Source organism: Sinohyriopsis cumingii, chromosome 6 (assembly GCF_028554795.1).
Source record: "Sinohyriopsis cumingii isolate HCF-2022 chromosome 6, ASM2855479v2, whole genome shotgun sequence".
NCBI lineage: Eukaryota > Metazoa > Mollusca > Bivalvia > Unionida > Unionidae > Sinohyriopsis > Sinohyriopsis cumingii.
The window spans coordinates 61,814,311-61,841,440 of NC_142966.1; the positions used below are offsets into that span (position 1 = coordinate 61,814,311).

General features: G+C 35.6%; 1 protein-coding gene across 1 annotated transcript; it reads left to right on the top strand.

Annotated features, from left to right (window-relative positions):
• The first annotated feature begins 5,164 nt into the window (after positions 1-5,164).
• On the top strand, positions 5,165-22,314 carry LOC149797066 (uncharacterized). Its single transcript, XM_089960704.1, has 5 exons — positions 5,165-5,281; positions 9,524-9,675; positions 14,437-14,596; positions 16,544-16,704; positions 22,277-22,314. The coding sequence occupies exons 1-5, from the start codon at positions 5,205-5,207 to the stop codon at positions 22,312-22,314; spliced, it is 588 nt and encodes a 195-aa protein (XP_089816830.1). The 5' UTR covers positions 5,165-5,204.
• Positions 22,315-27,130: the final 4,816 nt, after the last annotated feature.

A 27,130-nucleotide genomic window follows, 5' to 3' on the forward strand; every position in this document is an offset into this window, starting at 1 on the left:
TCTGTGGACGTGTCATGTGAATTTTATAATGATTCAACAACATGTAAGTTTACAAAATGGACTTTTATTTTGTTTGCATTATAGCCTAATTTTCACAGAATATAGAGGAAACCCGTTGCTCTACTTTCGAGATAAAGAACTATTTCTTGTTTACTAAACCCGTATGCATTTGCAAGCATAACATAACTGGATTACTGCATTTCATGCATTTGCTAGAATAGACTTTAATAATTATAAGTTTAGGAGAATACATTTATTAATATTAGTTTTTGTTTTGTAGATCTCGTATGCTTATACTTAAAATATCTGGCAGTTTTTCAGTCAATTATTACACCATTGTATCATTAATTTTATCTTGTACTATTTAGAAAATTATGTACGGCTTGTTGGTGGGAACACTGAACTTGATGGCCGGGTTGAAGTCTATTATAATGGTACATGGGGAACTGTGTGCAACAATGGATTTGATTCTAGGGATGCTGAAGTGATTTACTACATGTTGGGTTATGACTCAAGGTAATACAATGTTTTCTGGCTGTGTAATGCAAGGCAACTTTCAATACAATGTCTGTATCAACAATTGTTTTCTTCAAATTCTCTTTCAAATCGAGCATAGACAAGAAGCATAAAGAAAGTTCTGGAAACTTTAGTTGTTTTAGCGTTATAACAGCAAACTGTACTGCGTTTGTGTGCAGATGTATTTTAAATCTGCTTCGTAATCTGTCCCAAAGCATTCGTCCATTTAATAAATACTAAAATATAAGCAATCGTTGCTGTATTAGTGACAAAATGTGCTAAGAACTTGCCGGAATGCACCCGACGTTTTTCTGGCGTTCTTTATTACTTTACACGGTCAAGGATCCCATCTATTGATTTAAAGATTCCCTGACAAAAGTGTCAGTCAGATGTATATGTGACTATTCATATTTTATACGCATTAAGGTATTACAACATTATGTGATGAAACTTTTGCGTTTGAAATGATTCTCTAGTAGTAATATACTTTTGTAACCCTCTGTTTCTTTTAATGTATAGTTCAATTCAGTACTATACCGGCGCTGGCTACGGATCGGGAACAGGGCATATTTGGCTGAACAACTTATCATGTAATGGGACGGAAGCTACACTAGACAAATGTCCTTCAGTCACATGGGGTAGCTCAGGTTGCAATCACAACCAAGACGTTGGAGTAGATTGCAAGTAGTACTTAAGGCGATTTATCCAATTTTATTTCGTTAATTGGCATCTTTGCTTTATACGTTGATATACAACCGTTGACAAAGTCGGATACAAGTGTAAAGACAAATCGTTATATATATATATATATATATATATATATATATATATATATATATATATATATAAGAGAGAGAGAGAGAGACAGACAGACAGACAGACAGACAGAGTATATAGTTTATTTGATATTCCGAGAGAAGTATGCATTTGTAATAAATAAGAAAATAGGCTTTCCCTTAGCGGTTAGTCAGACATAGACTATACTTTTTTATGCCACGTACAAATACACAATTTTTAGATTTCAAAGAGTTAAAATTGACAAGACGAACATGTACGCAGCACAGTGTTATTGAAAAGCTATTGCAGCTATTCGCTATCTTGATGAAAATTGCTAATTTGATTTTATGAACGTAACTTTTAACTAATATTGATTATGTAAATAAAATACGCTTACCATCTAAATATAAAAGATGGTTCAGATAACGAATGTATAGTCATACAAAAAGCATTGCATTCAAATAGTGAAAGCACGGCCACTGGGTCATCCGCCAGTATGTCGAAACAAATCGGAAAAGACCAATGGAAAAAAAATGAATATTCATGAGATAATCAGGATGTTATCTACAGTAGATCCAATCCATTATTATGTTTTAAGTACCACTGCTACTGTATATTTGTGTCTTGTTTATCCTATATCCATTTCATTGTGCATGCTTACTGGATAGAGAGACACACATACAAAAATCACAAATTATTTCCCTATTACGCCATGTTAACAGATTATATAATAAAATATATTCAACACATTTACAACTATCTTACAGCCAGAAGCCTAACTGGCTATCTTGAATTTGGTTTAATCTGAAACGTATCGCCACCTTTCCAAATGTTTGCTATGTTTAATACTTTATGCATGGCTGTCGAAGAATGCAAATACACTACACTAGTATTTTGCGATGTTAATATGACCTTCGCCAAAGGTTGGAACAATGGTTTAATTCATAAGCAACGAAATATTGGAATTATAGATGGACGTTTGTAACGGTTAATCTTGTTTCTTTCGAACAGGGCGTAAACCATTGCTAGTGAACTTGTACTTTGGAGTAGCATATCATGGTTGTTGTGTCCCTGATATATATGCTTGGACCACTGCTTTTTGCAATTTACAATGATGAGATTATTCCTTATATTCAGTCTTGTATAAGACTGTTTGCTGATAATACATCGCTGTCAATTATTGTTGAGGACCAATCTACCAAAAAGGTGTATGAACGGAGCATGATTAAAATTAATCTGTAGGCAGATCAATTAATATGTGACTTTTACCTAAATAAAACCGAATCAGTGATCATATCCTAACAAAACATCTCCAAAAGGAACGCCACCACATCTTTTTATGAGTTACATTATTATCAAGCAGGACTTTCTCTTTCATTTGAGACGAAACCTTATCCTGGCATATACATATGCAGAAAAATGCTAGTGAAACATGAAACGATTAGATATCCTATGAAGTTTGAAATTCAAACTTTATTGAAAATAAGTAGAATATAATGAGTATATTCTTTGTATTTGAACTGTTATAAGGGCTCTCTTGGAGTGTGTATCTATTATGTTATCACTGTCCACAGTATGACAAAGATGAAATAGAAAAACAATGCAAGCTAAAGCAGATAGGCTCCTTTGTGGAGCAGCGGAATCTACATATGCACAACAGTTTAGGAGGCGACAAAATATGAATGATGCTTATCAATGAGCTACAAATATAGAATAATACATTTTATTTTGAAGTGTATGATGGCTTAGTGCTATAATGGATGCGGGCTTTTGCTCCACGAAGTGTCTGGCAATTAAGTAATAGACAACCTCGTGAAAAATAGACGACAGGAAATCAGAGAGAACTTATTTGAAATTGAGAAACATGTTTGTGAAGTTCTATGTGACTCACTGTTATGCGTTGGGGTGGGGTGCTCCCAAATTTATTTGAATTACTGTGAAATTCCCACCCTGGCTCGTTTTGTAGGAAGTGAAATTAGTGATAGAGAGAGGTAAAGCTCCGAGCCCCCAGTCAGCAATACCGACAATTAAATTATTAAGAACACAAGGGTGAAATCCAAAAGAATAATAATTTAATACAAATCAAACGATATTAAGTTCTCAACCAATCTGCTTCCTCTCGACCATGTGACAACCTATTTCATCACGTGATTTCAGTGTGAGATGGCTTTCCCCTGTACTTGGTTTCTACTCATCTGTGTTTACTACGCCAATTGCTTTCCTCATTCCGGCGTTCTCCTATTGTTCCTGTCCTCTTCCCCTTTTGTCTTCTTTTCTCCTCCTCCTTCCTTTCTCTCTTTCTCTTTCAACGAGGCTTGTTCCCCGCCTGCTTCTATTCGCTATTTCTCCTTCAACGAAGCTTGTTCTCCGCCTACTTCTATCCTGTCTCTCTGAGACTCGGGACTTGACTACTCTGTCCCCAAAAGCTTCCTACGAAAAACCCAAGGACGTTAGCATTTGTGTTAGCCATCTCGCTCACACTAAATCAACAATCAATGAATCGTCAGATCAAGGTTATCTACATCTTTGGCCACGCATTCGTGAACATCGAAAACCACACACGTTCTTATAGAAACAACGTTGCAATAAGAGCGGTATCCTACTTATCATACAGAAATCACTAAATTGCGTCACATCAATATATTCTTAATCTCATTATTCTCAACAATATCACAATAATCCGACGCATTTCTGTACTTTACACTCCCACAAGTGTACACAAATATTCAAATATTCATATTATTTAAATTTACACACTGCAACTATTTCCAAAGTTACAATTTAATTCAACAATTGCAAAATCTAGAATCTCACATGAATAAATACACTAGTTTACTACGAAGTAACTAAATAGCGAAATACAATATTAATTCTGTCGAGCGAGCAATCTGCATAATCATAGCTCATTTCTCAAGTACGCATGTAAATTAAACAATACAAGGTTAATTCTACGTACTAACGATTCTAGTAAGTAAATATGCATACTGCACTTAATTACAATTACAATGCCGTAACATTCTGCAACAATCGAGCAAATAACTCACTGACCTTTACGAAGCTTTCTCTCCTTAGAATGTACTAAGAGTTTTCCCGCCAAATCAAAAGTGGCTCCCTCGGAGTGAGTATATTCTGCTTTATCAGTACGACGGCTTACAAATCACTAATTCGTTATCAGTCCGAATGACTGTTCAGTTCTGGTTCGAATTGGTGGCCCCACCCTTCATCAGTTCTGATTGGATATCAATTCTACCTCAAGTCGGTTCAGCTTAACAGACGAGCCTCAGGCCATCTGTCAAAGCGGGGAGATTTACAATAGCGTTGAGGGTCCTTTGTTCTTAGAACAAAGCTTCTAACATCTATATGCGAGTGTTAACACCTAACGACACGGCTCTTGTACAAACAAAAATCGCCATAACAGTGCAAAGTCGACATACTCATTGCGCTAACCCATTCCTTTGTTCCTGACGTACGTAATCGCGGGCAGGCAAACGTGACAATGTTTTTAATCATTTAGTAAATGAAAATTGAATGTGGACTATGAATATATTTCAGTTTTCTTATTTTAATAGCTAATAGTAATTTGATAGCCATCACTATACTCAATGTAATAATCTATGGTTGAAACCAATGTTCTTCGAGTTTTCGTACAACATGGGTCGCTTAATGGTATCGGTCGATAAAAGATTTTTATGGCAACACTTCCAAAGCCATGTTGGCTGATGTGTATTTATTGTGATCTCATCCATTTGATCATGGTATTCCTATATACAAGTACTTTATACCAACCACGCTGTTGATCACGTCTTTGAGCTCATACACTCTATACGGCTTTTACAGGTCGCCAGATCGTGAGACTATATGGGGGACGCTATCCATCGGAAGGGTATTTGCAGATTGGAAATGACTGGAAAATGGCGTGTGGAATTTATGTTTCACAAAGTATATCTGAAGCAGTTTGTAGTAGTCTAGGGCATAACACCTCTTATTGGTATGTCTTTCACCCTCGAATTAGTTTGAATCAATTTAAGTAAATTAAAAAATATTACATAACTTATACAAGGTGCCAACAACAAAGCATCGTAGGCAAAATTTAATGTAGGAAGTATTCGATAATCTAGATGTATTTGGTGTTAGTACTAATATTTCTTTTGCAAAGGTTGGTAACGTTTAGCGCTATCAAGTTGATTCCTTATATCGAGACCGATCCAGTGGCCTAGTCGTTAGAGTGTCCGCCTCGGATGATGGAGGACGTGGGTTCGATCCTCGGCCGAGTCCTGAGAAAGACTTACAAAAATTCCTCAACAGATACATCGCTTGGTGCTCAGCATTAAGAGTTTAGTGTCAGGACTCGTCGGCCTGGTGTCAGGATAATGTGACTGGGTGGAACATCACGCTACATGTCTGCGGAATAATGCCACAGTGCTAGACATCACTATAAACTGCCACGCTGCAGACATCGTAGCGATACGACTGAAAAAATGTTAAAGCTACATTTAAAAAAATCCATATCCTTTTCTCGAACATAGACACAAATTCCACTTTTGAGAAAAAGCAGAATTTATTGTATATGGTACTTGTAATAAACGTGTTCTAAACATCGTCGAAGTAAAGAGCAACTTTACATAGGTCATCAATTACAATTTAAAATCTACCTCCTGAGATAATAAAAACTCATTGAAGTTGTATATCACTCTTCCGTGTTGCCATGTTCTGCTGGTATGTGAAGGCAAAGACGGAAGTCTCGATGCAATCTTAAAGTAGGTTAAATTAGCCCTAGAGGAGGATATAAGTTCTTCACATATTAAACTGATTTGCATGTGCTGTAACGTGCACACAAAAATATCATAGACTGCCGAAAGTGTATTCTTTACGATCCTCCCATCATAAACATTAAACCCGTCCAAGGCGAGTGTAAAGATTCCGTCAGATGAGGAGAGGAAGTCCGATCAAGAGTTCGCTACAATTAAGTGTTTGAATAAAAGTTGTTGGATTCAAATGAACTAAATAGACACATTAAAGTTTGATGTTGTGTCGAAGGCAGTCAGCAATGTGCTAGAGATGGGATTCAAACGTCTGGGTTATAACACTAACCATAATGCACCTCTAAGGTTTTATTAGAAAACAAACGCTTTTGCTTATTAAATTTAAATCCATGTGGATGATAAGCAAATAAGTGACTATGTAGAAATATAACAGTTTAAAAATATTAACGTTAAGTTACGTAGATGAATAATCGTCACAGACCCCCTTCAAGGAAGGTTTTTACATGAATTAACCAGTGACAAAAATGTTTTGATTACAGGATAATGCTGATCTAAAGTGGTGGCAACACATTTTCAGTGTCTTGACATTTTGTCAAAAATGCAACAAAACAAATATAATCATTTTCAGCAAAAATTGCAAAAAGAACATATGTATCTGAAAATGTAATAGACGTTATTGGCATAAAGATAGCTATCTAATTTCAAAGTAAGTTCGCTGTGAAAGAACCATGTGCTAGTTTAAAATCTCATACTGCGGTCAAATAATGAAATAATGAGAAAATATTAATTATTCAACTGCTGTATTTCTGCTTTGGTCGAAATCTACTGGTAACAAAAAGATTTGGGTGCAGCTATTGTGCAGTGGTAAAGATCGTAGTATAATGACGGTACAATCTTGTAAAAGACTGGCAGGAATGCCCACAATCAACCAGTCGTCGTAAAGGTCTTATACACAACCATATCAGAACAAGAACGTGAACAAGGAAATAAACATAACGGAATACAAAGACTCTATCTTATACAAGTGTGTGTGTGTGTGTGTGTGTGTGTGTGTGTGTCATTTAGATTTTAAACGTAGCTATAACAATTTTTCAGTTATATCTCTGCAATATCTGCAGTGTGGCAGTTTATAGTGATGTCTAGCAGTGGGCATACTGCCGCAGACATTTAGTATGATGTCCCACCCAGTCACATTATCCTGACACCAGGCCGACCAGACCTAGCACTAACCTCGTAATGCTGAGCGCCAAGCGAGGCAGCTGTTAGTACCGTTTTTGTAATTCTTAGGTATGACTCTACCGGGGATAGAACCCACGACTTCACGCATTCATTGGGGACACTCTAAACACTAGGCCACCGGAGCAGTCTCTTATACAAGTACAAACTAGCTAATTAGCAGACAGCCGGGTTTGTGTAACGCAGCATCGAAAGTAAACTATTGGGATGGTGAATTTAGTATTGTAGAACATATATCACTATATGATTATATTTATGTCTATCAGACGGTTGGATTCGTCTATATTAAATGGCTAGCCCATATCAATGTCATGTTTATATAGCTTTACGACGTGACAAGATCACCATTCTAATTTTCGCGACTAAGGTATTAGGCCAGCAGTACATCGTGGAGCATACAAAAATTCGAATGTGCCATGGGTTCGGAAAGGACCTTGGTGGGTATAGGGAAAAAAAGGAAAACGGGCAGTTTTCAAATGGCATAAACAGGTGTTGTTTCAAATTATGCTTATATGTATTGTTAACCATATTTTATGTTCTTTGTCAGCATTGCTAGCTGTCCCCAAACTTACTTTTTTTCAGAGTTTTGTTTGATTCGCTTGTAATTTTCCAGATGCTGTATCAATTACGTACAGTCTGTTATGTAGACTTTTGTTAGTAAAGGTTTCTAACTTGCCATATATTCGCATATAATCATATCGTTATGAATGTTACTCCTTTATACAGCGTAAATAGCTGCTAGTGTATCCTTACGAGCTGCACCTATGTCATGGCTTGAGCTGCCAAATTCATAGCGAAATTGGACACATGTGTCCTACATTGCCCTACATCAAATTGTTGAGTTTCATATTTGTTCCAAACGACCTGGTTACTCATAAAGGCCACACCACTTTTGGCGGTGTCTACTGAAAAAATGACAAATATGGTACCGACAACTCCATAAATTTTGAGAAAATCCAGCGTGGTTAGAAATGCCTCAGTCACGACGTTTTTATTGGTAACTCATCCACTTATCGGCATTCATATGACAATCTGTTTGTATTAATATGAGAAAATGTGATTTGTAGCTTGCAGATGATGCTGTTACGAAGTGTATTATGAAAGGCTGTAAATAAGGTCATAAAGTCAAACCTTTTCAAGAAAGGTTACATGGTAACTCTGTATAGCAAGTGGATGAAAGCCTACAGTTAATTTGTTTATAAAACTACTATTAAGTAATTGTATACATCTATTACGCGCATATTCAGTGTATAAAAGAATCGCCGTTGGTTTAGTCTTGGTTGAACGGCAAACTCTTACCAATTCAGTTTTGCATATAGTTTGTTATCATGCGCGTGGTAATTATTTACACATTCCAGCAGGTACATTGCCACTTCTTTAAAAAAAATTAATATTTAAAGGAAGCGCTAGAAAAACATTAGTCTGTTAGGCCGCCCTCTATTAGTGGTGCGGTCTTGTTACTGAAACATTGCATTATACATTGGTGGCGCGCTGAGAATATACATCGGGTCAGGAATCATTTGTTCCGTCGGTTCTATCTTTTGTCATTTTCACAGACAACACAGCTTATTCTAAATTTCAAGGATGAGTTTTAATTATCTCGTAGCGATCGTCGGTCCTTCTTCGAGCTGATAGTTTGCTTTTTGCCACTTAGTAATTACAACCGAAGTGTATGCCTTGTGCGATACATCCAGCATTTCATTTCTGAATGTTGTGCAACTTTGCCGATTTCGTTCAGGATATGATAGCAAAACTCTTATGAAATGGCTCAGAATAGCTATGCGGTATATGATAATGATTAACTTTGATAGGCCGAAATGCGGATTTCATCGTGATTTTTTTTGTTTATTTTCATGGACGATCGCCGGACGAAAAAAGTTTATGCTGTGTAAATCAGACCACAACTTAAAGTTATAAGCTCGAGTGCGATTTAAATGGAGTTAGTGATGCCTTTTGAAAATAGTCCAATGGCCGCTATCTTGGTGCTCAAAAACAATAGTGTTCAGTGGTGTTGTTAACGCCATTCGTAGAGCTGCCATGCGCTTATACCTATTATACAGATTGCACCAATGCTCAGTCTATGCCCTTCAAGATGTTTCAGTTTATAATGTTGATGGTCTAATTAATGTTTCTTATGTTTCTCTGTGATTGCAAAATGGAAGTAAGCACAAATCCACCTCTATGGTCATATTATTTTAAAGTCTTTTGTTAATACTTTCATTGCGTTTCAGGGACCCAAGGCAATACAATCTACCGAGTATTATGCCGATTTCTAATGTCACCGTAAAATGTCTACATGGAAAAGAGTCCGATATAGCTGAATGCAGGAAAGGAACAAATAGACTTTGCAACAGTAATGATGCACTTTTCCTCAACTGTACAGGTAAATGTATGTATATTTGTATGTATGTATGTATGTATGTATGTATGTATGTATGTATGTATGTATGTATGTATGTATGTATGTATGTGTGTGTATGTATGTATGTATGTGTGTGTGTATGTATGTATGTATGTTTACATGTATGTGTGTTTGTGTGTGTACAGTTGTATATGTGTGCATGTGTATATGATTGTATGCACAAACGCATTCACGTTTGTATGGATGGGACGGGTTCATGTATTATTTTGTCAGATTGATATTTCTTTATTATTTTGTTTGACCGACAAAGTATGTATGCATGAGCCCTAAACATTTTTAATATCACTGGCATATTTGACTCTACCGTCTTGAAATACTTTGTACATCTACTCACTGAAATACTAACCACGCGTTGGCTGGCATGTACTAATACATTAATTCCAAGAAGATAGTTTGTATCTGAAACAAAGCACCAACACATTTGTGTTAATGCTATATTTTGTCCAGATTATTTTGATCTCTGCACTTTAAAAGCGTATGCGTTTTGACAATTTGAAGTTTTAAGTACTTGCTTATTATTTTTTTGTAAACGCTAATACTTTATTTTTATTTTTCGAGTCTTGTAGACTTAAACTATTACCAGTTGAGTTGTAATGCCTCATTATTCGCCTTAAATATTTTTTCTGTAATGTATCTAACAATGATTTAACTTTGTCATAACTTGAGTCCTTTATGGATCTTCGTATGTTTAAGTATTCGCAGTAAGGTTTTAGTGTTTTGCATCCGCATCTACTTTTATATTTTTGTTGTTGATGATTTTGTTGTTGTTTTTGAAACTTGTTCAAATTATATCTAATCTAATCATCCTTACTAACTATCCAGGCAATACACTCAGTTTACGGAATATAAAAAGACTGATTCAGCCATTCGTAAATCGCAGGTGGCGCTCAAATCTTTAAACACACTTCCGCTGACTTAGGATTCGTATTCATACCTAGAATGGCTTCGTAATTATATCAAAATTGTTCTTCTGCGGTAATTCTGATTACAATTAATGGTAACACTAACCGTGTCATTTAACACCTCATTACTAAAACTAACGTTCTTGCTTAGTAGTTTTAACTCATGATCGTTGTCCAGGAACTCCATGCATTGTTGTTGTTGCAAATTTCTATTTTTTAAGAGACGACATTATTTTTTCCCAGGTGTATGTAGGTCTGTATTGTGAGTTAAAGATTGTGGTTCATGTTTTTAAACAAAATTATTATACAAAGTTATCAAAAGATCCGATGAAAACTTTAATTTTTATTTATTTCAATAATGCATTGTTACGAATTTTGGGTAATGTTTGATTGAATAGTTAAGTCAGGTGTGACTTTAGTTACGTGGGGACATGTATTCAAGTTTAACGACTGTATGATCATAACTAAGTAATAGAAGGAAGTAAAACCAGCAAGTTTAGTAAAACTTAGCAACTAATTTGATTAGCGAATTTAAAAAATGAAATCCATTTCAAAATAGTCTAATAATGTTTGACACAAGTCATAATAATGGAATGATCCGAATAAATTCTAGATCTCGAATATACAGGTCTGCAAATAATCTTAGCATATCACAATGACATTGTACTGAACTCCAAAAAAATGCATTTACAATAGTCACATTAACAAATTTTAGTCCAGTGAGCACTGTATAATTCCAATAAATAATTCGAACAAATATCAACTATCTAAAGACAAATTAAACACATGTGAAGAGAGATATTAAGACCAGAACATATAAGATAAGAACATGACATCAGAAATATACATAGATTAATTGCTCATTTCTTATTTAAATATGTTACCTAATTATAATGCTTTAGGATAACTACTACTACCTCACGAATTTATTCCTCCCAGATACAACGTTTAGCTAAAGTGGGCATACTGAGCTTTTTCAACGTGGCAACTGATGTCCTCTTCCTAGGTTGCATCTCTAACCTCCCATCGGAAATGCTTCTTCTGTCCGATTGGACTGACAACGTTTCCTCACACAATGTGCACACAACTGAGGCACCATCTGAAGCTGTGGGGTAACCTAACTTGCCTCACGTGGTTATACATCTGCAAGTACATCAGACCGAGATTACTATCTGTACCGATGCCAGTACTGAAGGCTGTGGAGCCCACCCACTACCATCCTTGCATGAAACCAGCGTCGCATGGTCTCCCCAGGAGCGCCATCTGCATATCACTCTTCTGGAGTTTAATAAAATTATGAATTTATCTCACTGGTGGCAAGACAAAGGAACCCTCATTGTGTTCGACAACTCTACATTCGTCACTTATATAAAAGATTAGGAGGAACCGTTTCTCCAGACCTTTTATTCATGGTGTGAGATTTGTCAACAACAAATCCCCATACTCGTTCGCCAAATCACATGATTTCTAAACGTACTGGCCTATTTGTTGTCAAGAAACAATCGACTAATACAAACGGAATGGTCTCTCGGCCTGTTGCCTTATCTCATTTGCAGCACTGAGATGGAAGAGATCGTGGATCATCGACCGCATCAAAACTAAGCTTGGAAACAACTCGGAAAAGTCAGATTGAACCTCATCTACTGAAACAATCTCGACGGAAGTTTTTTCGTCCCTGCTCAGAGCTACTGAACATACATGTCAGGATTATACTAAACAAGTACTCAGACTTAAACGCGCAACCAGTCATGGAGAGGATCACTCAGGTGCTAAGGTCATCAGCTCTGAAGGTATACGAAGGCAAATGACAAATTTCACTTCAGTGGTGCACACACGAACAAATCCTTTTTCTCCAAGTACCTATACTGCAAATGTCTAGTTTTCTTATCTGGCTGTTCAAGTGAGAAAGTTAGCACCGAGTACAATACAATATTACCGCTCCGCGATCGCTGACTATTTTTGTCATCATGGAGGAGAGGATATCTGACAAAAAAGACTTTAGACGACTTCCTTAAAACCTTTGAGTATACACGGCCGAAAACAACATTAACCCTATATCCAAAGCGGAACCTATCTTAGATATTAACCGGGCTGAAAATAACACCGTTTCAACCAGCTTCAAGGGCATATCTGGCGGGCCTTTCCTACAAGACCAACGTCCTCACCGAGTTACCGACTGCAGGCGGGAATTGTGAGCTATATGTCCTATCAGCAGACCCAAAGTACATGTAGTTCAGACAAGACTGGTTAGTCATACTCGTGTCGGCATTCTAGTTCATTGCCAAAAACGGTCTTCCTTCCATGGGTAACCATATTTTCATCATGAAACATTTGTCTCATCTGGACAGATCAGCTTAAATCCATGTAAAGACCCAGTTTAAGGCTATAAGTGATACTTTAATAGAACAGGGCCGTTGTGTCGAGAGAGAGCACGCCTCTTTCTGCTTCTCAAGACAGGATATGATGATATTTCAACAAAGACAATCTTAGATTGTATTAAATGTGTTATTAACTCAGCATATAGAGAAATAATCACAGCCCAATTAATGTGTTACGCATTTCGGCTCTCAATGTTAGTGCCGTTGCCACCAGCCTAGCATTCGACCTGAATTGTTAGCTAACCAATATCATTCAGGATATGGTACGTCGATAGGATCCCACATTTTCTAGTTTTCGTCTCTGATATCTGCCATTTAAAGGGCCCAATTTGATCAGGTAAGACACATATCAGCTGGTCATCGGGTTACCCTTCCAAATCGATTGACAGCTTCTTAGACGAGGCTTCACGAATTCAGCTGGATTTTTGGGCAGGGGGAACGTTTACAGTCTTCCCTGTCGGATTACGTAGAAGCTGTCTTGCATATATTAGAGGACTGGAGATGGTATGTCCGGGGTAATGGTTATGTACCTCCCTCCAACTCTTACGTATTCGCCAAAGGTATTATGATTGGGTAATGTACTTAAAGAAGAAACCATTTTGTTTTCTCAAGCAAAATAAGTTTTACTAGCAAATATTTGTTTTACTCAGAAGCCCTAAAACTTAATTTTCCCTGCTCACCAAGTGACATTTCACCATACAATATCTTAGCAAGGGAACCCACCGTAACTATCCATGCCAAATGTTTCATACAATATAGATACAATCATGTGCCGAAATTAATAAAAACAAATGGATGCTCTATATTTCAATCAATCAATCAATCAATCAATCAATCAATCAATCAGTCAACCAATCTACCTACCTCTCTCTCTCTCTATCTCTCTCTCTCTCTCTCTCTCTCTCTCTCTCTCTCTCTCTCTATATATATATATATATATATATATATATATATATATATATATATATATATATATATCCTTCGGATATGGAATTTGAATAATATACAGTTAACTTTGTGGCTGGAAAGAAATATCTACTTTACGTAATTCTTGGAATGCGTCGGTGGCCTAAGCGGTTAGAGCATCCGCCTCGGGTGCGACAGGTCGTGGATTCGAACCCTAGTCTAGTCATAGCAAATATTTATACAAAATGGTACAATAAAATGCCTCGCTTGGCGCTCAGAATTAGGGGGGTAATGTTAGGACTGGTCTGCCTGTTGTCAGGATAACATGATTGGGTGGGACATAATGTCACATGTTTGCGTCATGATGCCTCAATGATAGACATCACTGTCAACCGCCTCACTGTAGACATAGTAGCGATATGATGGACAAATTGATAAAAGTTACGTTAAAAATCCAAATCACACACAGACACACACACGTAATTCATGAATGACAACAATCATCAATGATTGAATACAATTTTCGTTTGGTTTAGGATATCTGAATGCTGTTCTAGGTGGAGGTAGCCATAACATGGAGGGAATACTGCAAATAAAGAGCAGGGTTGATGGCAGATCGTATAGAGTTTGTACTGATGTATGGACGGACAGGGAAGCTACACTGTTTTGTCAGTTTATTTCAAGTAATAAAGGATGGTATGTCAGTAAAGCTAAGGTCTTCTTGTGACTTTAATTCATGTTTCTCTGGATTGGTTAAATAACGTTTTTATTTGAGACTAAAATACGTTCATCTCGTTCATTTATAAACAGACCTTCCTGTAATATAGATATCAATCACCGATATTAATATTTCATTTTAAATGTTGTTTTGTCAACATGGTTATGAAGACTATATTAAAATGATCTTTAGTCATAACTAAAATAAAATCATGCAATGACTTTTATCATCGACTAGAGGATAATGTATTCAAATGTGCTTCGAGTCAAGTGACCATTCAGGTTCGCTCTGCGTACGACTTGTACTATGCTTATAATAAAAAGGCATTACAAAGGGCTTGGACTATACAACCTTAAACGAAGAACATAAAATAACGACAACCAACAGGTTTTATAACGCTGAACAGATATTTATTTCCATATAATAGTATACGAAAATTTAAAATAGGACATATGATATTGTGAAATAGTCCCTAAAGTTACATCACAATTCGAGACGTATTGATTATTCCGGACGACTTTCAGCGGTATTCAGAATTATTTCCAATGTTGAATGTGCTAATGTACCAATAACATGGAGTATTACTGATGTGCTAACAGTCTTGATTTAGTATAATGACAAAATCAAAAATATCATTGAATGAATTCACAATAATCCCAAAATAATGACTAGGTTTCACCTTATTATTGAGCACTTTGTAACGCAAATGATAATTTAAAGACATAAATCATCTCAAATATGAACAAAAACAAATTAAATTGATTCTAACTAGAATGATATTTAGATATTGAAGGGATAATTATAGCATATACAATCTTTATTATTACACAGGAAGACACTATGACATAACCATGATGATGGTCATTTTCCAATCAAATTCATAAACAATATCACTTCTATAAATGTATAAGGTCAAAAGGCCACGTAAACATGTTTACCTACAAATGATAGTAAACATAATATATAGTCTACAATTATAGAAAAAATTAGATATGTTTTATATTCTTTAAAAATAGGCCTTAGGTAGTCCCAACCACTAATTTAAATATGAACAAAGGTCAATCACAAAATACAAACTAGATTTACATAACACAAAGCATAAACAGGTCTACACAGTAATATTTGTACAGGGCTCAAAGATGTAGACTGATATGAAAACATCAGCCTAGATGTAATAATATCTTGATTCGAATATTGTTGTAATGAAAGGATAAGGCAGAGCCCGGATTAAGTTTGACGACGAAAGATATTTTCAACATTCGTATTAAAAATGAAGGATATTAGATACTATGTGTACAAGTGATTTTAAGGTTTAAAGACACGTATAGCGTATGTTTTGGTGTCTGAGACTGCATATTAAAGATTGCAAGTTCATGGACAGAAAATTGTGAAACTTACAAACACATTTAAAACGCATTCAAAGACCTTTCATAAAATAGTATGATGCTTTGATTACAATGTAGTAGAAAATAATGACAGATCTTCGAAAAATGCGTCTTATTACGATACATAGAACTAAACGATAACCGAATAACTTACACACACACACACACACGCACACACACACACAAATATATATATATATATATATATATATATATATATATATATATATATATATATATATATATATATATATATATATATATATATATATATATATATATATATGGTTTTTGAAAGACGTCATAGCTACGAATCCAGCTGTACCTAGCTTAATTGTCTTTTGCTTTCTTGTACTCCTTGGTACTGAATTGACATCAACTTTATTTACTTTTTTGTACTGAAATATTGATGATTGCACTTTGCATTGAAAGGTATGTCGAAACCATACATGCATATATACATACCGGTTTGAAAGTACATACTTGAATGCGATTTTTATTTCGAAATCGAGAGTGATAACACTTCTTTCTTTCTTACAGGCAAATATATGGAAGAGTAATCAGGAATACTGCTTTTAATCTGCAGTCTGGCTCATACGTGTTCCTGTCGACAAAGTGCAATGGCAGATCCCCATTTTGCATCTTTGAAGTCAACACTACAGAAAACTGTCCCTTTACCGATATCGCAATGTCGTGTTTATGTACGTATTCGGTATTTTAATACTTCAGACTAATTCGGCAATGAAGATATTTGAATATGTACGTTTGTTTATCTTAAACGTTTTAATTATAGCATAGAAAGAAACATATTACTAATATGGTAATTAAGTAACTTTATATTACAAAATAACAAAAGATTCGATTTTGGATATCCAATTGCCTTATCCCGCTAGAGTAAATTTTAACTACCATTGATCTGGTAGTTTATATCAGTCCAATCTTCTGATTCTAAAATCAAGGGCAATGATCAGAAAAGTCTTTAGGCAGCGAAATTCAATCCAATATGATTGTTGTTACTTTGACTTAACCATTTTGTAAACATTATATAGTAGTGGGCTCTCGAGGGGGTTGGATTGTATCTGATACATTACTTCGATCGAACGGAAGAAATAGCGTGTTAACCCACAAGATTGAATATATGTTGTTCACTAGGAACAATTAGATTTTATTTTTGGTGTATGTTCAGAAGCGTTGTCTAGTAAAGTGAATAACACGTTGAAGTAAGAGATGTCCCACGGTAACATAAGCTGTTTACCAGTCTTGATCTGCTGAACTTGTGTGCATTAATACAGATTTCTCTTTCCTAACTGAAGGTAGTAAAGCACATACTTGAAAGAATAAAGTTGAGTAAGTAGTCGGATTCTAATGTGATTAATTTACTTCTTATATTTATTGATTTTGGGGTATAACGTCAATGTAAGGATAGCAGGAACTATACTTCAGGCTGAATTTACCTTGGAATATAATTTAGTGTGAACAGATAAACGTCACTGACACTGAAAGAAGCAAAATAGTGTATGCACAAACCTATTGCTTTTGAAAATGTACCCTTACCAAAGTTTGCAAATGACTTAAGATTTAAACCTATATAAATGTTGATATATAGTGTTATTCGTTTGGACACGGTAAGTTAATAAACCATACTGATTTATACACAAGCGGTTTAGTTCTAGATTGCGCGTTTTGACAAAATGTTGTAAGTGGCTGAATTTGCGGCAAGGAAGTAACTAAGTGATTTGATAAACCATACTGTTTTATGTGATGTGTTAATGCACATATAGAAGACGGGTACAAGTTATTGTCAGAACGAAAGTGAATGAGAACGATGGTTTGTATTTTAAGCTTGTTTTATGTATTTTTAAAATGAAATTGACATGCACCAGCCTACTCTTTCCGAGATCGATAGCGTCAAGACGAAGATAGAGAGTGAAAGGACAGAATACCCTAGGTCATTCGTGCAAATATTACAAAGTCAAAGTATATGGGTACATATATAAAAGATAGACAAACGTTGTGTTTGATGCTGGCCACTTTCGTGACTTTGTATTGAACATAAATGATATTAGTGAACCAAATATTTGCTATGTATTTACAGCATAAATAACTATGTGGACAAAGTCTATAGCGTAAACGTGTTAAGGAACTGAACAATGAGACATAGCATATGATACCGACATTGTTTGAGGCAAATAGAGCTTGCTGTATTTCTGGCAGCCACAAAAAGGTAGGTGGGGCAAAGAACAAAAATGTCCAGCATCAAAGAAAAGATCAATGTTAATCAAAATTAAACCGATGAATTCTGTATTGCCGGGGCAGTAGAGCACCCTCATACTCCCCGGTAGTTAGAATATATCCAGCATGTATGGAGGATTGGGAATAAACTTTCAAACGGATGCGAGTACTTCATGAATGCACTATTAGTCTTCCGGAGCTGTTGTAGTACCTTGTACGCTCCTGGCGGTCGGAAAGGCAGGTAGACACAGATTAGTCCGGGTCGAGTAAACGATATCCCAGAAAAGCACGGTCGATGTCCATGGTTCTAGGTCTGTGAAATCCACGAGACCTGAAAGAGGAATTAGCACACACGGTGGAATGGCGATCTTTGAAAAAGTGACTGAAGGGCTACAAAGCTGAGACCTTTTTGCCTAACCTTAAGCATTTTTTAAGTGCATGTGAAAGGGTCATGTGGATTATTGAAACTGATAGAGAGAACACGGTCAAGTTGTCAGATGTGAACTCTTTATATAGCGTCCAAGCCCGCTTATACTTGATTTGTGTAGCTGGGTGTAGGATGTTTTTAAGTAAATGGTCAAGCGTACGCTCTAGCTGGGCAAGGATGGAAGAAGCAGAATGCGATGAAGGTGTGAGTCCGCATAGGGAGCCATGGCGTAGAAACTCGAAACCTGTTGGCGAGAAAGGGCATCGGCGAGACTGTTACGTATACCCAGTAGCCTGACCAAGATATTTAATTTAAGGCAAATGAGTGATTGAAAGCTTTAAATATACTGGCCCTTGACAGTGCGTTACACGACAAATCTGGCGGGAAATTTTAGACCCCATCACACATCCCATAAATGTCCTTACGCGAGCGTAAAACGTTTTATGCACAAGCGGTTTAGTTCTAGATTGCGTGTTTTGGTAAAATATTGTAAGTGGCTGAATTTGAGGCAAGGAAGTAACTACGTGATTTGGGTCAAAAGGTCAAAGGTTAGGTCACTTTGAATAATCATGGAAAATAATTAATTGGCAATAACCTTTATTACGTACCACGAAATGGCACTAAGTTTAAACAAGGGCTTGCTGAAATTTTAGAAAGGTTTACAATGTAATATGGACTAGTCATATGAAAGGCCAAGGTTACAATTATTAAAACTAAGACACTTGATTTTCCATATATTCTTCTTTCAGTAATATTAACACATAATGGTATTTTATGCAAGGAATCAACTTATTCATACTTGGAATTGAATATCAAGGTCAAGATTAATGAAGACCTTTTCGTGAATCATATTTAGAGCTAGTTATGACCTTGCTTGTTCTTACTAATAAACAAGGTTTGGCTGAGTGCGTGTAGCTGTTTTACACAATGGGGTTCACTAAAGGGTAGATGCACATGCTGTGAAATTCGTGCAAAGAAACTAAACGGAAGAAACTAGTGACACAAATACAATATGAAGGAAACACGAAGATAATGAGCTTAGATATATAGAACTAATGAAGGAAATACTGTATGATGTTTTTCTTTATGGAACGCTTTTAAATAATTTTGTATTCATCATAAGTGTAATTTATTTATTTTAGTAGAATTTTTGCAGTTATATATAAATGTAAGTCTGAAGGATTTCACTTGGAAAGTTCTTCCAGATTCGCCTCAACTTAGCCATAATGTGAATCTTCTCGTGTCTGCCACTAAAATTACTTATTACTGGTATTGACTGTATATGTGCCTTTGCAGAGAAGATTAAATAAATGATTCCAATGTGGCATCCTAAGTTGTATACTTCTTGTACAAACTAGTTCCCCAGACCGGATGGTCTTACTGACATTTGTTCAAGTCACTTTTATCTTGCAATATAATTGTTCCTGTATTGAAACGATGCTAATACAACCACACAAATGGCTGACCTAAAATCAGACCTCCGCCGTCCAAGGCGAAGATCTGACGACGGCCTCTTAAGGGTCATGTTTTGATGACCTTTGAATTAGACAACGGAAATGCAGCTTCAAATATCTGAAGGTGAATCAAATCGTTCGGACACATTCATCCTCCTTATCCACACTACCAAGCCTCTAAAAGCGAAGTTATATGGCGTAATCTGACTGTTTGAGAACATTCGCGATTATAGTAATAACATATATTACCGGAACATGGCCCTAATTGATCGCTGTCATATCTTAATGTATAACCATGGAATAAAAATGATTATAATCAGATTGGGCTGATCTGAAGACCATCCTAAAAATCTGTATATAAAGAATATGTTGAATTATCCTCCTTCGAAATTTTTGTATTTCTTCTACTCATAAATTTTACTAATATCTTTCACCAAACATTGCCTGCGGTTATATATTGACCGTATCTGTACCCAATGCAGTCATGATATCAGTGTCGGAGTCAATGGCTATGATGTAGAATCATTTGACGCTACCTGCTCATGTGTGCAATGATCGCGCTGACTAAAACAGAAGAAAATAGCGTTCATACCCATATCTATATTTATTTTTTCAAATTCGCATTTAAAAGTATTTACAATGACAACAAAATTAAAATGTATTGAGTCAGTAAACTATATATATATACATATATATATATATATATATATATATATATATATATATATATATATATATATATATATATATATATATATATATATATATATATTCCTACATATTAAAAATTATGTTTTGCATTTGATACATAATAATAATGCTGATGTTGCTGACGGCGATGATGATTGTTTACGTTGCGTAGTTTCGAGTGATAGTCAAAATGGTGACAGATTAAATACCGTCAGGATAAATGAAGCTAATATTTAGGGTGAAGCCACGTCTATTCAGACTTCATTAATTTTCAATGTGTGATAAGAAACATGAAAAACATACAACAACAAAGAATCCCCAAATATTTTTATGATGATAATATGCTGTCATCGCGGTTTCATCTTTATCATATCTAAATAATAACATACTAACCGTTTTGGGCATGTATCTTGCGTACTGTGTACAGTATGTATGTACTGTGATAGTATACTTTTCTTTTCTGAATCTGCGCAATCGTTTGCGTGACACTACTGCACTTCGTCATGCACATAGGTTGATTCGCCTGCCAAAAATAGCATAATTTTAAAATGGCACCCACAGTTCAAGACTCCATATTTTGAATTTACAAATGTTTTTGCGAATGGAGAAAGGTATAATTTGAAACTTGTTTGGTATGCGGGGATTAGGCTGCGATTTAGTTGTGTTGGGTTGGAAGTGGGCTACAATTCGGAATGGGGTTAACTGATGTAAAATCTTACGGAGAATGTAGTGACATTCAATTTAATTTAAACCCTAATATTTGAAAGAAAGACACTGAGATTAGATGTTGGGGTAGATTCATATCAAATCATTTCTAAAGAAGAAACTTGACTCTGGACAGGCATATAAAGTAATTTACTAACCAGCCTAGACAGTCCATGACTTTAATCCAGTCGTTTATGCGCCTGGATCAGACAGACAAACCATATTAAAATTCCCGATTGTTACATTTAAACTGTATCCCTTCCGTAATGTACGAGATCCCGTCCGTCTCTGAGTAGCTGGTGGTGACGATTGAAAATGGTTTCGACTGTTCAACGAGGTAAATCTTAGTACACTAGAAGGCGAATGTCAAAGTGATGGGACTGAATATATGTGTATATGTATATGAGACAACTTACAAGCCTAGATGGTCTTGATGTCTTAATGTTGCGGTATGTACACCTAACTGTGAGACAGAAGAACCCGGTTTGATATCCGACCGTGATTGACAGACTTGGTGTCCCTATCCATTACATATTCATTATGGTACATTTAAGAAATCTTTATTTATCTGACAGTAGTTCTGATGCTAGCACCTTTGCTGATATGTTTGTTCAGATTGGCCGAGATATAAATTGATCCTAAAGTATATGCCACAGTTCGAAACATTTAGAGTTAACTGTTCATTGCATTAGGTATAATTAAAAGACAAAAAAGCAAATATTTATAGTAGTTGTAGTTTACCTCATTGTTGTTTTTTTTTTGTAGACATGACAACCAATTCAACCAAGTCTGTATCCAGTTGAACCTTAACTACATTTAAGACAATTGTTAGCAGGGTCCTGTGTAACTTAGATCATTTTGTCCATGGATAATGCTTTATTATATTTCATATCTTGTTTGGACACGAAACAAATATACCTGTTTAAAATTCGGGCATGATCCAGATTAATTACACCGGATACAAAGCAAACTGTAAGGGAAGGCAAAATCAAATTCATATTATGAATATTGATTGGACTAGCGATGTTTGATTACAAAATTCAAAGCGTTTAAGTTTAAACAGTCATACAAGTTGGCCATGTCACAAGACAATACAATTTCAGAGAGGTTGTGTTTTTTTTTTTAAAACAGTCGTATTGATTTATATAATGAAGAACTACGAAAAGGTTACGTGCCATATCCCAGCGTGCTGGTATGAATTAATCTCGGTCATTAATGCTGGTAAAGTGCATATGCTCTGATGATATCACCACTATATTACTGGGGAGAATATAGCTAATCCAACATGTTAGTCGTTTTCCCAATACCAACGATTACTTGAAAAGTTAAAGCGTATGTTCCTTTAATTACACAGATCAATAAGATGCAGGTACATTTAATGAAATGAGCTAGGTGTGGAGATTTTAAACTGACATTAAATGTTAAACCATAGGAATAATACATTTTGAATAGGATTCAGAACTGTAAAATACCAAGTATGAATATTCATCCTAAAGATACGTAAGGTTTCTACTCGTTGCTTGCTAGAGCATCTTTACGTTGTTTGCCGGTTAAATATGAAATGATAAACTCCATATGTTCAAAAGATCATGATTGTAGGTGAGATATGCAACATATTAGTGCATAGCAGCACACAAAGACGTTGGGTGGCAAAGTAGTGAATGGAAAGGGTATTGACAGAAGTTAACCAATTAAGTATACACGGTAGCAATCAACGTTGGAACCCAAGGGGCTATTTATATATTAAATTTCCTATGTACTTGTTCGTCAGCATCTACGTTGATAAGGCATATTTTGTTGTATATTCCAAGTACGAACATGTAATTGTGATAGATACACAATCGTTGAACGTCATGCTTGCCTATTTTGTTGCTAGTATGTAAACGGATCCACGTTAACTAATTTACATGCGTGAATATGGAAAGAACGGTGTAAATTATTCCAGACAACGAATTAACAACAGTAATGTTTTGGTGCATTTTAAGCAAAAGACCACACTTTGAACAGTAGTAAAAAATATTGAAACTAAAGCTGTGAGAAGTGACTTCGAATATCAAATACATCTTTCAGCATCATACCGAAGGCATTCAACTATTATTTAACAAATATTTAAAATTCAAATGTAATTTATATTCTTCAGAAGAACAAATTATAGATGCTAATTAAAACTTCTCATAAGAAGTGTGGGACCTTTCAGGTTTGACAATTCAGTAATATGCAAAAACCAATAACTTGCAGCAAATGGTAGTCGAGCTTTTTTCATTTGCTTGCCAGACATATTTCAACTTCCATCAGCCTAACATGATTCATTTTCAATTCAAGCTAGGAGTTTTATAGCTGCTAGAAATGTTGTAGTGCAGGTGTTCAACAATGGTACAAATTTTGAATCAGCTGCTTTTAAAGCCACGAAACCAACATTGATGTATCTTCCTTAATTATACTAAATTTTAGACCAACGTATTGAACTGAAGTTAGGTCAGTGTACCTTTGAAAATTTGGTTAATGGGCTGTGCGAGTGATAGTTTTGAGTGATTTGCGATTCAAAATACAATATGCCAGTTGAAATTTGTACGGAAAAAACCAAGACCAAGTATATTGCATAGACAAGTTGTTCAGGAAAATAAGTGCAGACACAAAGGACCCATATTGATTAGATGGACACATTTTATAGTAGATATGCAAACCGTTGAGCTGTATACAACCGTGCACGATAGTCGTATAATATGTACTGCATTGAACGGCGTGGTTATGTCTGTAACTAGAACCTACTAAATTTCTTTAAAGTGCTATATTCGAGTGTGGTGATTTAAAATAATATTTGTGACTTTTCCCTAAAATATTTTGTACCAGAAAAATGATTGGTTAGGAGTGCGTCTGCGTGATGCATCTAGCATGTCGAGCAATTATTGTTTTCGATTACGTTATTACTAGAAGAACTATGATGGACCATCAATGTTTCCGACGCGATAAAATAATCAAAGTAGAACAACAATTGCAACACAAATTCACCTAGAGAACCGCTCTACTTGTGAAATACGAACGCAGTCAATGCTGGTCTAGGTGTTCAATCATGACTGCAACAGCTATTATATGCACACTAATCGGAATGTTGTTGAGTCATGAATAGTAAACCGGTGTAACTGGCACCGCATTCAATAGTCTTGTTGCGGTTGCATTGGTCTATACACGTGTATTCTGAACTTCAGCACAACGTAGGTTCAATACAACAATCAAGCTATCTTAGATGGATATTTACGACAAAACGATTAGAATGGTTGATTTCTACACCATGTTGGCGGAAATTGAAAATCCTGGCGACCACGAGCATGGGTACGGAGCCGGAGCATCAACAATTATAATTACAAGCAGTGAGAGTCAATTAAATTTTTGCATATATGCCAGTGCACTTAAGGTTTCAGGATCTCGAACCATAGTTATCATCTCTATGATTTCGCATATATATAGGTGGAACATATATACGTACACTGTATGATACTGAGACAGATAATAATCAGAGAAACAAACATTGTCACAGAGAATAACTGTGTAATTAATCACAAACAAATTTAATATCCACTGGAAAAAGCATTATTTATTTAAACGTGTCAAGAGTACCAAATATCCGGTAAGGCTCTTCAAAATGTGTAGGTACTCCCACCCTAGAGTTTAGTACATTATTATTCATGTTATCAGCGTGGTCTTTCTGGCTCCCCGTTGATATGGCCAACCTGTAACAGTTTACTTGTGAGCACACATTCTTTCTTCAGTTATCAGATATCAACTATAATGGAATAAAGCACTTAACAGATTTTTCTGGAGACATCTTTTCACCTGTATCTTAGATTTTCAAGTGTTTATGTCGATATTCCATATTTACACTGATGACCTGAATTATGTTACATTCACGTCAACACAGAGATAACAGGTCAACTAGATAAACTTTGACCTCTATATCTCTTTGTATCCGAATGCAGGGTTTATAAGTGATACAATAAGAGGAATCATATCCCAGCAAGCCACATATTTATTGCACAATTTTATCAAGTAATAGAACACTACATTTCAAAATCGCAGGGAGATGGTCTCGTTGTGTATGTAAATGTTGTTCTAATCTTCAAGTGCTTAACAAAGAGGACCGTGCTAAGTTTTTCGTGTTTCATTCTTTTATTACCTGATAGACACATGCTGCCATTTGTTTCGAAAATAAATAAATAAAACATACATAAACTACGTCAAGCAGAACTGCAATCAAGACTACATAATGTGGATACTGATGTTGTTTGCAAATACAGAGGCATCGAAAACTTGTTCTGAGTTGTCTTCTGCACTGTTATGTAAATGAAACCATTTTCAGTATTCAATAGGTCTATTGTTACAAAGGTTCTCGAGTCAATTAACTGACAGCCAGTTGCAACGCGTCGTCATAAAATTTATATCCGGATTTGAACATCAGGCTTATAGCGTCCTACAAGCTGTTGTTCAATAAAGGTCAAATAAATCATCGTAGTCTCCTTTTTATATCACGACGTCATATGTTTTTAAGCCAGAGGTAACAGAAGTCTACATCATTTGAAGTATATGTTATAATGATGCCATCCTATGCAATAATGAGTCCAGAAATATACGAAATAACAGTAAACTGACACAGATTGCCAATTTTGAAGAAGTTAAATATTTAAATTGTTTTTGGCATAGGAAACAGATTTTGTTTCTATGTCCTGAAACATGCACAAATTGTATACCAACTGCACAAACTACCATTCTTTAAATACACCCCTTCCCCTTAACGTGCTATATTTCATTCGTTATATTATATAATTATATGCTTCGTCTTTCTAGCTCCTAGTAGAATTAGCCAATCCAGATAATGAGCCATGTAGTCACATCTTCTATTGGCAACGATCTGATGTTATCACTGGTCAAATACAGAAATTTAACTGATTTTTGTCTGGTGGAATCTTCTCAACGGTGTCATGGTTGTTTCAATGTTTATGTGGAGTCTTCATATCTAAATTGAACATTTACGGTATTCTGCATCTTGATATGAATACTCAGAGATATGTCAGCTAAAATTAGAACTTTATGTTACCTTGCATGCAAATGTTTTCTGTATAAGAAACTAAATAAGACAAGCCTCGTCTGGAATCATTGCGGTCAAACCATGTGGATATTTCACGATTTTATCAATTGCTTTATTCCTACATGTTAAAATCACCATAGTAAGGTCTCGGTAAAGATGTCAGTACTGATCCTTACGCACTTTGGGAACACGATTACCATATCACATTATACGTTTTTCATTATAGTTTTCTTGCATTTACCAGTCTAAATGTAGCACGACGTTGTCCAATGTACTAACACTTATGATATAGTTGCAACCAGAGGTATTTGCTTGACCGAGCGGTGTCAAACCTTGGCACGATTCCACTAGAATTCATAAGTTTACCCTAATCCAAAGACTTTCATACAACTTCTATTGTAAATTAGAAAGCCCAGCGTGCCCATTCTGTAAATAATTTTACTCTAGTATATAAAATACCACAGATCTAACAAGTTTCCAATTGTCTATCAACCGCACCTATGCATGATTTCTCTTCATCATCTTTCCGAACTGTCAGC